At 36.5% G+C, this 16,259-nt stretch overlaps 1 protein-coding gene across 2 annotated transcripts in view; it reads left to right on the top strand.

The window, feature by feature from the left end:
- The first annotated feature begins 1,434 nt into the window (after positions 1-1,434).
- Positions 1,435-16,259, top strand: part of HMGCLL1 (3-hydroxy-3-methylglutaryl-CoA lyase like 1) — a 144,083-nt gene continuing 129,258 nt past the window's right edge. The window contains exon 1 of one of the 2 annotated variants that reach the window (XM_082414353.1): positions 1,435-1,817. In XM_082414353.1, coding sequence (XP_082270479.1) covers positions 1,710-1,817 — 108 coding nt within the window. In that variant the 5' untranslated portion in view covers positions 1,435-1,709. The remainder of the gene's footprint in view (positions 1,818-16,259) is intronic. The other variant, XM_082414352.1, reaches the window with a different exon arrangement.

Genomic DNA, 16,259 nt, shown 5'->3' with positions numbered 1-16,259 from the left:
GAATTTTAGAGTGGGTAGATGTAGGTGTGCTTGTGAAAAAGGGGGATGCAGGGAGGTGGTCTGTTCCAGGACCATCTTCCCAACACCTCCCCACTCAAGACTAGGGCTCTTCTAATGATGTAAGAATATGTTTACACTTTTCAGTTTGAATGACTTTAGCTGCTTCAATAATTTTGTGCCCTGCATGTCTTTAAACAACTCAACTCCATTTCAGTGCTTAACCTGTACTACCCATTTACTGACAACTGACTGACTTACCGAGTTATCTGTGACATCTCCCCTAATTTATCACCTTCTATCTTTTCTTCTTTATTAGACTGTTGTATATAAGTATTCTAACCTTGCAAACTGCCTCAGAATATTTATTTATTTTTTGTTCATATATTGTAAAAAAAAATTGAAGTATAGTTGATTTACAATGTTGTGTTAGTTTCAGGTGTACAGCAAAATGATTCAGATTTTTTTTAACTCTCCAAGAAATTTATTTTAGCATATGCCATAGATTGATATAATTGATATAATAATTTCATATAAAGGGAAACCATTGCAGAAGTAACTAAGGTGGGGCCCTAACAAGGAAATAAAGGAAAGGTCATAAAGAAATTCTTCCATATGAAGACTTTGGATCTGCATCATTTTTTCAAAATATAAAACCTTAATATTAGAAGCAAAGAGAAAAACAGCAAAGAAAACAAAACAGAAGCTTGGCATATGTAGTATAAATGTATGGGCTAAGTTATAACATATATGTGTTATATGTTTTATATATATATATATTCTTTTCCCTTACAGGTTATTACAAAATACTGAGCATATTTCCTGTCTCATATTTAAAAATCGAGCTTTTAAAAAATAGAGCTAATTTTTGAGCAAATTGGACGCTGTTGAGACAGTTGGTGAAATTTGCATGGGGTATGTAGATTGGATGGTAGTGCTGTGTCAAGGTTGATTTTCGGATTTGAAGGGTTGTTTGGGTGGGCCTTAAGCCAATATGACTGATGTATTTATTTTTAAATTTTTATTTTATATTGGAGTACAGTTTATTAGCAATGTTGTGTTAGTTTCAGGTGTACAGAAAAGTGATTCAGTTGTACGAATCCATGCATCTATTCTTTTTCAAGTTCTTTTCCCATTTAGGTTATTACAGAATATTGAGCAGAGTTCCTTGTGCTATACAGTAGGTCCTTGTTGGTTATCTATTTTAAATCTGTGTGTATATGTCAAGTTTATTGTCATGAAGATAAACTCAGGTGAGTTCAAGGCCGGATGCATCTACAGTGGACTGGGAATGAGCAAACTGGGAATGAGCAAACTGCCAGACAAGAAAACGCAGACCCTCTTCCTTTGAGGGAGACCTAACCCTTTCTTCCCTGTGGATTCTGAACCAGGGGAGAAGCCGGTGAATGGGGCGTGTGCAGATGCGATCAGCCCTACGTGCTGGGTGCAGTGCGACAGGCGCGCCATGCTGGGAATATCTCCTCCGCGCTTCGGCTCCGGGTGGCCCGCGTGCGCGCAGGTGTCTCCCGCGCGCCCTGCTCTGGGCTCTCTCGGCTTGGCGCCGCCGCAGTGCACAGAGCGGGGCCGGACTCAGCGCGCGCGGGAGGCGGAAGGCGCGCTCGGGGGCCGGCGCGGGACCGCAGCGCGCGCCCGACCCGCATCCCTCTCCTCCCCGCTCTCTCCCATCGCCTACAGCCGCCCCGGACCCGGCCATGGGGAACGTGCCATCCGCGGTGAAGCACTGCCTCAGCTACCAACAACTTCTCCGGGAGCATCTCTGGATCGGGGATTCAGTGGCAGGGGCGTTCGAGCCCGCGCAGGTACCACCTCGCGGCCCAGGGTGTCCCCACCCTCTCCCGTCATCCCCCAGGCCTCCTCTCGCCTTCTTGTGTAGCCTCTCACCCCGGGCCCTTCCTGCGACAGTTCTGTAATGTCAAACCTCACCCCTTAAAAGGTTTCCCATCATCTCTCTGGGGTGAATTGCAGACCCGCCCCTGCAGCTCAGACCCACTAAAATCCCTATCTTGGCCACGTGCAGGTCGCCTAAAGGAAACTGTTCCTTCTCTGTGTTTCCCTTGGAAGGGATGAGTCATAATATACAGCACTCCTCCGAGGATAGCGCCCTTCTTTTCAGTTCTCTCCTGATTATTGTGTGACAAAGACAACGAATTTGTCAGAATATGAGGCGGAAAAAGGAACAAAGCCAACACAGAAAACACGGTGGGATGAAATCATCCGTCATATCATTAATTATCCCTAATGTATTTATGCTTCAACACACTTGAACAAGCTGGGGAAAAATGGTAAATAACAGCGATTTCAGTCCAAAATGTATTCCCATATGATTCCTGAAAGCCCATTTTAAGACAATTATTAGGCAAGTGAGTAGTATCCACATACTTGTGATTTAATGCACTCTCAACCGGAAACGGCAAATAAATGAAGAAAATCTATATAAAGAAATTGACTTTTCACTTAAAAGAGCTTAAAATTTAAAGTTTCACAAAGGAATAACAGTGATAATTGTTAAGTGAATGTGAAAACGTGGGAAAAGGGAGGGAGACTCAGGGTTTAGCTATTATTTTTTCGAATTTTGGTGGATACAAAAATGTTTATTCCTGATTCACCTATGTACAAAATAATAACTTGTATTAAGTATAATATTTTAGTGGGTAAGCATAATTTAAGTTTGTGTTTTTAAATCAACTATTCTAATATTAGGCATCCAGTTTTCTATAGTTTTATAGTTAGTGTATTTTCAGTTCAATGTATCAATTTGTGGCATTGTAATTTTAGTTCTACAGATTGGAGTTCAGCGTTTGTGGATTCTCTAAAAGATACTTTGCTCCTCATTACTTAAAAGATGACCCTGGTCATCTGACTCAAAGACTGTTGCTGACAATCAAGAAAGGGAAAGTAATTCTTTATCTTCCTGTATGTTCTCTTGTCTTCTATTTAATTTTCCCGCCTTCTAATTTGATCTTTGTATTATAAAGATAATATAACCTTCATATTCACTCTGTTACAGAATCAGGAATCCTTACCTTCCCGTCTCTAAGTCTGAGACTTTATATGACTTTTGTTGCTGGGTTAATATTATTTTTCTCTCCCGCGACCCCCATATTCTGATTTTGTGGGCTTTGGGGAACATGACAGAGGCTAGACTGCTAGGTGAGGATGTCTACTTTGCCTTGTAGGGATGTGGAAGCAGGGTAATTGAAAATGACTAGGATGAAAAAAAAGAAAGAAAATGACTAGGATGACTGATCTAGGAATGCAGGGAATAGGGTTTTTGGACATTCATCAGCCTAATAAAGACTTTTCGTTCCTTTTTGGAGAAATAGCAATACCTTCTCCAAATATTGCCGTTTTAACCCTGGACTGCTTTAGTGAGAATCTCCTATTTATTCCTCAGACACAGCTTAAATATCACTTCTTTTGACCAACCCTTTCCACACAGAATCATGCTATTCTCCCGTTTCACAACCTTCTGTGAATTCTCATTGCTTTTAGGAATGAATAGCAAGCAAAATCTTTAATGTGTTTTTGGAAGCCTCAGGTGATCTCTTCATTGCATCTCTCTGCAGCAGCATCTTAAGCTATGTTCTCTTATCCTTGCCACTGTGTCCTTCCTTGAGTTTCCCAATCATCTTTCCTCTGGAAACATGATCTTTACCTGTTTTCCTCTCTGCTAGGAAGATTCTTTTCAAATAACCAACCTTGAGATCTCAACTCAGATGTTGCTTCCTCATGAAATCTTTCCCAGACTCTCAAGGCAAGCATTTCTTGTTATCTTACTTTGCACTGTTCATTACAAATAATATGAATTTTACATTTATTGTCGTGATCATTTTATGTTTAATTCCCTACCAGACTCTAAGTATCATAAAAGTAAGGAAAAATTCCACCACAAAATCCTCAGCAATGAACAAAATGTCTGATTAGTTTTTAATGGCCAATGAATACTTGTTGAATGAACAAATGAATGGATGTTTTTCCTTCTAGGGCATAAGCATCTCAGATTTATGGGGAACGTGAAATCCTTCATAGCACTTTTCAGGCTCCAAAACAATGATTGGCACATTGTAGTACAATGCTAACTATTTGTTATGCGAATGCCAAAGTGACGAGAATTAAGACAGGTGTCAATAAAGTTTGGTCTTAGTGCTGTTAGATGGGTATTATAACTATTTGTATTTTACCTTTTTTTATTGAACTATAGTTGATTTATAATGTTGTGTTAGTTTCCGGTGTACAGCAAAGCGATTCAGTTATACATACACATATGTATATGTATCTATTCTTTTTCAGACTCTTTTCCAATTTAGGTTATTAAAACATATTGAATATAGTTCCCTGTGCTATACAGTAAGACCTTGTTGTTTATCTATTTTATATATAGTAGATTGTATTTGCTAATCCCAAGCTCCTAATTTATTCCTCACCCTGCTTTCCCCTTTGGTAACTGTAAGATTATTTTCTATGCCTATGAGTCTATTTCTGTTTTGTAAATAAATTCATTTGTATCATTTTTTTTTTTTTTTTTAGATTCCACATATAAGTGATAGCATGTGATATTTGTCTTTTTCTGACTTACTTCACTTAGTATGATAATCTCCAGGTCCATGCATGTTGCTGCAAATGGCATTATTTCATTCTTTTTAATGGTGGAGTAATATTCCATTGTATATATGTACCACATCTTCTTTATCCATTCATCTGTCGATGGACGTTTGGGTTGTGTCATCTTTTTATCTTATAGAATCTAGTCATACTTTGATGGGGAAAGAGTTGAAAATGGATTCTGGAAGCTGTTAAAAGATGCACAGAGCTTAACTATTTTTCCACTGTTAAATCTGGCAGAGGGAATCATGGGCAGGACCCCTAAGTTTTGAAATAATTTGGCTGCAGTTGGGACAGACAGAGTGCTCTATTTTGAAAGAATACTGTGCTAGTCAATAGAAAGATTCAAAACCTAGCCCTTTTTCTGCTACCAATATATTATTAAGATAAAATTAAATATTGTGTGTGTGTGTAAGTACAAATATACACATTTGAAGTTTAGCAATTTATTACCAAATATAAAATGGGTCGATGTGAATTAAAGGCTTGCACTACCACAGCTCCACTAATTAAATTCTTTAGTTCTCTTCCTCTCTTTTTTTTTGTAACTAATGGCATTGGTTTTTCAGAAGATTTCCTCAATAGACCAGGAGGTTAAAATTGAACCTTCTATGGTTCAAGCTGTCTCTTAGGGCCTGTTTTATTTTCTACATTTGTCTCTGTTAAAATGGATATGATGAAGCTGGCTTAACTGGTGGTTTAAAGTTTGGATTAAAATTTAGGTTCCCTGTAAAGTAGTCCTTCTTTGATTTCCAAGTGCTACTAAGCAGTAGCTAAATATCTTCATGTATTAATACCCCATCACAACAATAAAATTCCCAAGGACCTAAATTCTATCATAAACAACACTTAAAATATATTAGTTTTTTAAAAACAAAATTGTAGATTATGTGAGATTAAATTTATAGTTATTTTACATTATATCCTAATCCTTTAAGTTACATTTACTGTCAGCAAATATGATTCCAAGTATTTAGTGTTAAAAGGTCTCTTGAATTTAATTGGAATGTATAATATTTTTGCTTAAATTTAATTAAAAGATTAAAGTGACTATATGCTTTTCAGTTGACAACTCTGAAGCTGTTAGTACATTTACAAAATACCTTAGAGTGAGTGGGGAGGAATTTTCAGAAAGGAACCAAACTACCATCCCACTGTTTGTTTTCTGTTTGTCTCAAGTGTTCTTTTGTCCTTTACTGCCCTGTTTCTCTTTTTTATGACTTCTTTTGAAATTATGTACATTTTAAAATTCATTTTTCCCTTGGGTTGGCTTGTTAGTTATGTGCTGTTTTTATGGTACTGGTAGTTGCTACCCATAAGATGTCAACGTACAGCCTTGACTTATTAAAATATTATATAAATTAGTTCTATTGCAACTTATTAAAAATATGATAATTTAACTCCCTTCACTGCCTTCACTTTCTATATTGTTGTTGTATATATTAATTTTCTATATGGTATATTTGTAATATGTATTTATAGTCAATATACATTTATATCTATGCACATATTTCCTCTTTCCTTTGCTCTTTATTGCTTTCTTAATCTCCATTCTTTCATCGGAAATTATTTCCCTTCAACTAGAAATATTTGCTTTAATATTTTCTTTAGTAAAAATCTGGTGGTGATAATTTCTTTCAGTTTTTCTTTGCTTGAATTACATTTATGTATATACGTGTGCACTGTGCACAAATATAATGAATATTGAGTATAAATACATGTTCCATATAAAGAATTAGAATACATGACATGACAAAGGTACGAAATGCAGGCTTCTCAACAGATAAAATGGAAACCAGAGACAAACCAGAGGGAAATCAGCTGTTAGTTTTACTTTTAGTTCTTTGATGATAATATATCTTTCATTCTCTTCTTGTTATCTTTGGTTTCCAACAGTATGACTATGATGAGTTGACTGGTGGTTTCTTTATATCTGATAATGGTTCATAGCACTACTTGGATCTTGATGCTTGTTGGCTTCCATATGTTTTGGAAATTTTTCAATCAATTCTCTTCAACTATTGCTTCTGTTTCTTTTTTTAACCACCCCCCAACTTGGACCTATAGCTTGAAGAATCTTAGAATGTTCCTTGTGACCCATTTATTTCTTATACTCATTTTTTGTATTTTTTATCTTTTTTTTCTCACCATGTTCAGTCTGAATATTTTTTCTCACCTATTCCATTTCACTAATTCCCTCTTTATCTTTGTCTAATTTGCTGCTGATTTAATGTGAGTTCTTAATTTTAGTTATATTTTTGAATTAATGGACTTCTATATGGTTTTCAAAACCAATTTTTAGTTCTCTGCCACAATTCTCCATCTTATCAAGAATTCTTGAATACTTATCAGTTATTTTAAGTTCCATGTCTGGTAACTCCAATATTCAGATCTCCAGTGGGTCTCTTTCATGTATCTTTCCTCTTGCAATGCCTACTAATTTTTCAGTTTAGGTTAGACACCTGTTATGAAAATGTTATAGACATAATTTGAGGCTCTGAGTCATACTGTCCTCCAGAAATGATTACCTTCCCCCCGCTCCCTTTTGCCCACCCTCTACACCCTGCCTCTGGCAACCACCAGTCTGTTCTCTGTATCTAATTTTTTTTTTTTTTTTAAGATTCCACATATAAGTACTTGTCTCTTTCTGTGTGACTTATTTTGCTTAGCATAATACCCTCAGGGTCCATCAGGTAGCAAATGGCATGATTTCCTTCTTTTTATGACTGAATAATTTGCCTTTGTGTAGATATATACACCATATTTTCTTTATCCATTCATCTGTCAATGGGTACTTGGGTTGTTTTCATGTCTTGGCTATTGTAAAGAGTGCTGTAATGAACATGAGGGTGCAGATATCTGTTCAAGATAATGATTTCCTTTCCTTGGGATAAATAGCTAGAAGCAGAATTGCTGAATCATATGATAGTTTTATTTTTAATTTTTTGAGGAACCTTCATGCTGTTTTCCATAGTGGCTGCACCAATTTACATTCCCCTTGACAGTGCACAAGGATTCCCTTTTCTCCACATCCTCACCAACACTTATTTCTTGTCATTTTGGTAATAGCCATTCTTATGGGTTTGAGGTGCAGGAAGGATTGATTATCTTTTGTTTCTAGCAGGCAATAAGTGCAAGGGTAGCTTACCTTAAGCCAATCAGATATTTAGCTGATTCAAGGCTGGACCTACTTCATTTGTGAGGGCTTGTCTTTTCTCTTCACGCTTACTTTTATTTTGTTGCTCTCCAAGGGTTCTAACTAAAAGCCTAGAATGTTTACCAGAATGTCTTCTACTTGTTGAACCTGAACTCAAAAATATTTCCTCCCCAACTTCTAAGACTCCTGGAAGCTCTGATGCTCTTCTCAGCTTCTCACCTGATTGCATAGAATTGGCAAATGCCTCAAGAGGAAAGTTCATGCTGAATTTTGGTATCACCCCTCTGTGTTTTTCTTCTGCTAGTATCTTGGCCACTGAAGTACACCCTCCCTTGGAGACTCCTAAGGCCATCAAACAAGTGTTTTCACTAATATTTTCACCAGATTTTCTGGTTCTCTGTGAGAAGTTTGTTCTGAACAAGCTAGTTAAAAAATTACTAATATAACAGGGGAAATATTAAAAAAACACTTATTTTGCAATATAATTGGAATTGAAAAAATATATTCATTTACAATATTACAAAGCTTTTGAAGTGGTTACATTCCAGGTAATATGCAAACCGTTGAGAGTAACAATTTGTGTATTTATTTTTCAAGCTTTATTGAGATATAATTGACATATAACATTGTGTAAGTTTAAGGTATACAAATTTGATACATTCATATATTGCAAAATGATTGTCACCATAGCGTTGGCTAACATCTGCATCACATCACATAATTACCATTTCTTTTTTGTGCTGAGACCATTTAAGATTTACTCTCGTAGCAGCTTTCAAGGATATAATATATTATTAACTGTAGTGTTAATCACTATGCTGTGCCTTAGATTCCTAGAACTTATTCATCTTATAGCTTGAACTTTGTATAGAGTAACAATTTAAAGTCCAAAAATTGAATTAAATGATTGGCTGCTTCATGAAAAAGTAATATTTTACAGAAAAACTGACTTATAATGATTTTCACTATAAGTAAAAATTGTGAAAGATAGAGAAGATAATTTTTAATGATAAAAATATGCTGCCTAAATTATCTTGCTTTAGGTAAACAGTATGCTATTTACTCCCTCTTTATGTGTGACATAGTTCAATAAAATTTGTTAAATGAATGAATGAATCAATGAGTGATTAAATTTACAGTATTTTATCTCTATTGGCATGAGATTATTTTGGATCTTTCCATTTAATGGCCCTGAAATGGGTAAAAATATTTCCTTCTTATTATTAACCTTTTCTTTACAATGCTATCTTTTGCTTTGTCTTGATTCATTCCTGGTTCATATTCAATATGCATTGGGCACTGCCTAACTGCTTTACATGCCATAACTCAATCCCCATAACAATCCATTTTATAGGTTTAGTAACTGGGATGCAGAAACATTAAATAATTTGTTCATGGTCAGTAGTTGATGATCTAGGAATTGAATTCAGTCAGCTGAGGTTCCAGAGCTCCCAGTTTTCACCAGTATACCAGTGCTTCCTGACCTTTCTGGTGATAGGAGTCAACGGAGGTGTTTATTAAATGTGCTAGAAATTCGGATTCAGTAGCTCTGTGTTGGAGCCCAGCTCTCACTGTTTTTGCTTCACCTACGTTTTGGGAAATGCTGGACTGAGTGATGCTGCTGCCCCTTCATCCCTGTATCTTCTGTCAAAGGGTCAGCTGTAGGCTCATGTTTCCTCTAATCTGTCTTCTGAGAGCTCCTGGCTCCAGCCCATGAGAGACTCCTATGAGTTTTGACTTCCCTTCTCTCCTCTTTGAAGGTGAGACTAGAGTTCTGCCTGGAATAGAATTGCATTGGATGCATAAGGAAAAACAACTTGGTTTCCAATAAATTTCCTGTTCCCTCCCATCTCCAATACTTTCTGTCCTTGGATTTCTGTTAGCTCCTCACTTCCTTGCTTTCTCTCCTTCCAGCTGGCTTTCACATCCTTTCCTCCCCCTGCTCTGTGTTCTTGTTTTTTTCATTAGCTCTGAGCTCCTCCAAGTCTTCTGGCTTCCTTTCTGCTTATTCACTCTGGGCTGTAACTTTCCCTGACCCTTTCTTCTTTCCTCATTTTCCTCTTCCAAGTTTAGCTTTTATTTTTGTTTCTTTTGATTTTCCCTCCTCAACCAAGGGGCTAGACTATGCAGACCCATAACTTGATGGGTCACTTTTATGGAGCACATGGTATTTAAAAGAGATCATACAAACTCATATATGTGGGGAATATCATTTTAGAAGAAATTCTGATTTGAAAGTGTTGTCCAGCCTGCTTGAAGACCTGACAGTAAAAGCAACACAAGAAAACAAGTTTCCTGGTCTCACAATTGTTAGTTTAAGTAGGAGATGCAAATTTGCTGCTACACGGGTGAGCCATATTTAACCTCTGGAAATGTTTTGTTTGGCCAAGACTACACTTAAAAGATAAGTACATATGAATGCCTTAAACAGGATTTGTACGCTTTACTCATATACTTAGCTACCTTGGGCACCCAGGTTATCTTCCTGTGCGTGTGGCTATTTGATTCTGTGGTCCTTACTGGACAATTACATGGGGATGCTTTAATGAGACCATCCAGGACATTTCTAAACATTGGCATATTTTCCAACAGTGTAGAGTGTAATCATAATCATTCAGCAGGCAGGAAGTTGTCTTTAAATTACCAGGAGTTTGCCATTTTTCCCTTTGGGACCATCTTCCTTTTCATAGTGATCAGAATTCATTCCTAAATGAAGGCTCAGGTGTTTGGGAATTTCTTCTCCTGGATCTAACCATATGTATGAGCCAATGTTTATGTTCTTTTCTCATAGAAAATAAATATTGATCACCAGATCTTATTCCTAAACACATTCATTCTGAAATTAGACTGATTTTTACTTGAATTTTACTGCAGGATAATTTAAAAAGTTATTCAGGTTCCTAGAGGTATATTTTGGACTTTTTTTTTTTCATGTAATTTATGTAAAAGCCAAGATTAGCAAGAATGGAAAAGCTCTCTGAAAAATATAAAACTTAAGTGAAAGCTGTTGTTTCTAGGTAGTGATGAAGGGGCTGGAGCTGTGAGTTGCAATCATGCTTTAGAAAGGAGGAGCTGACACTTCTCCGCCTGCTCCAGGGAGGGGAAGAGCTGTACCCTGGCCCTGATGCTTGCCGGGTGGTGAGGATGCTGTGGGGCAGGAGGGCCAAGTGTCACATGGGAGGTAGAACCACTGGAGATTCTGTCCCAGGGGTGCAGCTCAGGCCACATTTTCATTCTTCATTGCTGTGTTCCTCTGAAAGCTCATTTCTTGGCTTTGCTTTTTATTTGGATCACTTCCCCTCACCCCCCACCCCCCGCAATCCTTTCTTGCAATTCAGTTAAACACAAGCCTGTACATTTATTTTAATTCAGGGCCAGGGAAGTTAGTGATGATGATTGTAGTCTATGTGGTAAATATATATGTGTATGAATATAACATATCAATCTGTATCTGTATCTGTGTTTATCAATCTGTAGCTGCATCAACTACCTATCTATCTGTCATCCATATATCATCTATCTCTCTCTCTCTATCATCCATCCATCAATCAATCTATATATCTGTCATCAATCTATTATCTATCATCTATCTATCTATCATATATCTAAGCTACTCTCTCTTACAAGAACAAAATAATTTAAAGGTCCCTAATGTTAAAAATTGCCTTAACTATATCTATCTATCACCCATCTGTCATCTATCTATCTATCTATCTTTCTTTCTTTCACCCATCTGTCATCTATCTATCATCTTTCATCCATCGTCCATCCATCCATCCATCAATAAATCAATCATCCATCTATCATCTATCTATCTGTCATCCATCAAGCAATCAATCAATCAATCTATGTATCTATCTATGTATGTATCTATTTTTCATATATCTAATCTTTTACAAAAAATAATAATTTAAAGATCCCTAATTTTAAAAATTGCCTTATTATTACTTTCATACTTGATTTGAAGATGGATACTAGCCTTTTACTTGTGGTGAAACGTTTTTTTACAAGTGTTTCTCTGTGTTCTTCACTGCTGCCCCTGCCAACCCCAGTTCTTGAATACTGCTCAGCGGACCCATGTTTGTTTTCTGCATTGAAGCCCAGTTCCTTCCCAAAGATGGTTGAGTAGGTGGAAACATCTCTTTAGTGAATATGTACTATTTGGAGTGCTAGACTGAGGTCTTCTCAAGGAGTGAAACTATGTTTTATTTACCTTTTCTGTTATCCAGAAGACTTAAGTACTTAGATCCTGGTAAATGTTTGCAGAATAAATTAGTTTGGATATGGTAAAAATTCATTCATAGAGTAAACTTCAGCTGGTTTAAGCCACATTCATTGACTTTCTGGTTGGCAAAAATATGTATTTAATTATATCAAAGCTATTATTTTTGTAAACAAGAATTAGTAGCTTTCACTCTTATTATTTTTTGTATTGGAATAGAATGTCTGTTTTTTAAATTCATGTATTCATTTTGGAAGTTTGAAAGTCTATTTTTTTCTTTCATGGCTATCATTGTAAAGGTCAAAAAAAAGTAGAATCTAGCTTTTCATTCACTTTCCATGTCTAGGTTTTTATTAGGTTAATCCACACAGCGTATGATATGCATCTTCTCATAACTCCATTTGACAGGAGAAGGAGTAGAAACGTCGAGGGGTATAATGATACCCTCAGGGTGATGCAGCTTCTCTGTTGCAGTGTGTAAGATATGGTCTCCGGTGTTGGATTCAGCATTTGGGCTGAGTATCCTACTGATAGCACATCAAATGTCACCTTATGCTTGCAACTTTCCAAGTCAAGCTTTCTTGGATTTGTGAAGTAGGGAAATGCAGATGGAAGGAAACTTAAGCTAGAGAAAAATGCCTTTAATATAAGTTTCACACTGTGAAATCAGCCTTTCAGGAAGTCTTTTTGGTGAACTTTATTAACAACTGATGGGGTCTAGGAAGCTTGGAAGACAAGGAGTCAGGAAACCCCAAAGAGAACATGTCTGTCAGACGTCTTTCCTTCTGGGGTTTCCTTCCAGATGGATCTTGAAGGAAGTGGAGGGGCTCTCTGCCACTACTTTTGTATCTCTGTAACCCACTGGATGTGCAGAGTTTGGCATCCACTTTTTAAATTCTTTCCTCAATCTATATTTATTTCACTGTGAAATAGAAGCTGATCATAGCTGAATGTTGAAGTCAAAATATGAATCTTATTTTAGTTAGACACAATTTCTACCTTTTGAGAATTTTTACGTAGGGACCAAGGATTCTCTGATTTTTAAAATGCTATGTCACCGTTCAAACCTTGCGTTTTGCAGAAAGCTGTGGACCTGATCGCACATAAAAGCTGAGGGCAATTTGGAATTCTCTTTGCCTAGATTTTAGGGGTGGGTTTAAAAGACATTTGCAGAACCTGTGGAGAAACAGATGGAGTGATTCAGAGGTTCACTCGTGAATGTCTGCTGTCACTTAGTTCCCATTCCCGTATGACAAGATTTTAATATTTAATTCACTGTAATTCTGCTGAATGTATGCTCTAGAAAATGTTGAAGGGAAAACTTGAGCTAAAGGAGATGGAACAGAAGCTTGCATAAACACTCATCTCTAGAGAGCTGGATCTCTTAAATCTATTTGCTCTCCGAAGCATTATATAGATGCTGACCTTTAGATGGGAATGCCATAGTGATAACCAGTTATTATTTAGGGGCAGGAGTATTATTTTAGAATACTTGCAATAGACTTGCAACTGACTTATTGCATGGGACAAATTTAAGAATATATGAGAGACATAATATTATGCTAATTGTTAATAGAATGTTATTAATAAGAGTTTAGGAAATTATATGATGATGATGATGATACCACCAACCACTCTTTTTTTAAAAAAATTATTTTATTGAACTATTCTTGATTTACAATGTTATGTTAATTTCTGCTGTACAGCAAAGTGATTCAGTTATACATATATATTTTTTCATATTCTTTTCCATAATGGTTTATCACAATATATTGAATATAGTTCCCTGTGCTATGTAGTAGGACCTTGTTGTTTATCCATTCTATATGTAAAAGCTTGTATCTGCTAATCCCAACCTCCCACTCCATCCCTCCCCCACTCCCCTTCCCCCTTGGCAACCACAAGTCTGTTCACTATGTCTGTGAGTCTGTTTCTGTTTCATAGGTAGATTCATTTGTGTCATATTTTAGATTCCACATGTAAGTGATATCATATGATATTTGTCTTTCTCCATTGGACTTACTTCACTTCGTATGATAATCTCTATGTCCAGCCATGTTGCTGTGAATGGCATTATTTCATTCTTTTTTATGGCCAAGTAATATTCCATTGTATGCATGTGCCACATCTTCTTTATCCATTCATCTTTCGGTGGACATTTAGGCACCAACCACGCTTTATCAGTAAAGTTTGCTAAGGAATTTGCATACTTTCTGAACTCTTATAGTCCTGCAAAGAAGGTCCTGTGATTTTCATTTTTAATATGAGGAAAGGGAGTGAATAATATTTATTTTCTCCAGGTCAAATACCTGGTAGAGGCACTGGATTTGAATCTGTGTAAGGTTCCAAAGCCTGTATTTCTTCACTACATCACGTCAGTCAATTGAACAGTAGGAACTTCAGTTATAGGAAAATTATTTTGTACTCATTTGTTGTAATGTGTTTTCTTTTTAACATATTAGTAAAGTTCTAGCTTAATCTATCACTGCAGTTGGTTACAAATGGCTTAAGATGATATAATTTAGCTTTGAACTGTAGTTTATTTTGAGATCCAGCATTTAAAGCCTGAGGTGGATGGACCTGAATAAATCACTTTTCTTCAGAGACAAGTTATTCCGATTTTTTATGATGATTCCAAAGACTTTTGTGACTTTTCATGATCTCCTCCTTTCACTCTGATCTACCAGCAGCCTTCTCTTTCTCCTGAGCTCAGGTTAATAGTTTTACAGGATATTTCTGAGACATGCATCCTTCCTTAGTTTTTTAGTAAGTAGGTCAAATGAGCAAGTACCATCATATCAAAAAGGTCAGATTTATTTAAAATGTATTGTTGCCTATATACCAAATATTGTGTATGCAGACTTCATATACATATTGAAAGTTCCTGGATAACTTCTGTCAGAAAAATCTATTTACTTTAACCGTTGAATCTTTATTCTTTTTTTTTTTTTTTTTTTGAGTGGCCATCCAAAACCATAGTGTGTAGAGAAAAGGCATATTACAATGCAACAAAACAAAAAACAACTCAGTGACCTAACATGTTCTGAAGTATTCTTGTGAGGTTAATAAAATTTTTTATTAATAAGACATGGGTTGTTTGAAGCATAGAAAATAATAATTTTCTGTCATTTGCAAAGCAGTTGTTTTAATGCCAAGAATGTGCCCTCAGGAGAAGGACTTCAGTATCTTCCATTTGAGAAACTCAGCCTGAGTAACTCAGGAACCAGAGCCAGTCACGTTAGGACTGAACACGAGTTAGGACTGAACACTCTCACACCGCGCTTTCCTGCAGTTTTGCTATCCTTGCATTACTGCTTAGCGTTTCTCAAACCTGGGCTGGGAGTGCAGATTGGTGAGGGGTCAGGAGCTCCCATGGCCCCTTTCCCTCTCCATGGGGCTGCCTCAGTTCCAGGGGGACTCAGGCTTGGAGGTTGCACCATCCACCTCTGGGGAAGCTGCAAGTCCCCGGATAGTTGATGCCACTTTTCTTTTTCCTAAAAGCAAGTGTGAAAGAAGACCAGCAGCTCCTTCTCAAACTTGGGAAGGAAAAGACAAAGACGATCCTTGTCATTCATTTTGTGTGAACTCCTATTTAGCTATCAATAATTTTAATGAAGCCACATGTAAAACTTGGTATCAAATGATTTAACTAGTCAAACTACATATAATAACCATCTTCTGTTTTCAGATTCATAGTTTTGTTGGAGGCATTTTCTGTTGAACAGTAGGGACAGTAAAAAGTGAATGCTGAGAACTCTTGTATTTCTTTGTTGAAGTATAGTTGATTTACAATGTTGTGTTAATTTCTGCTGTGCAGCAAAGTGATTCAGTTATACATATATATACATTCTTTTAAAATATTCTTTTCATTATGGTTTATCACAGGATATTGAATATAGTTCCCTGTGCTATACAGTAGGACCTTGTTGTTTATCTATTCTATATATAATAGCTTACATCTGCTAATCCCAACCTCCAACTCCATCCCTCTCCCAACCCCCTCCCCCTTGGCAACCACAAGTCTGTTCTGAGAACTCTTTTAGAAAGTTTGAAATAATTAAACTGAACTGAGACATGCTATAACATAATGATATCTTATTAATTTCCAGGAAGGAAAAGTAAGTGTGAAAAAATTGAATATGTGCCTAATCATTAGTAAAATATATAAATCTCATATACCATAGAATTCACAGGAATTGAAAGTCAGAAAAACTGAAGAGATTCTTATACAGTTTTGCTATTTGTATTACTGTCGAGGCA

This window comes from Balaenoptera physalus (genome assembly GCF_965194825.1).
Source record: "Balaenoptera physalus genome assembly, chromosome: 11".
NCBI lineage: Eukaryota > Metazoa > Chordata > Mammalia > Artiodactyla > Balaenopteridae > Balaenoptera > Balaenoptera physalus.
The sequence above is the reverse complement of the archived record's forward strand: the minus strand, read 5'-3'. Positions and strand labels throughout refer to the sequence as shown.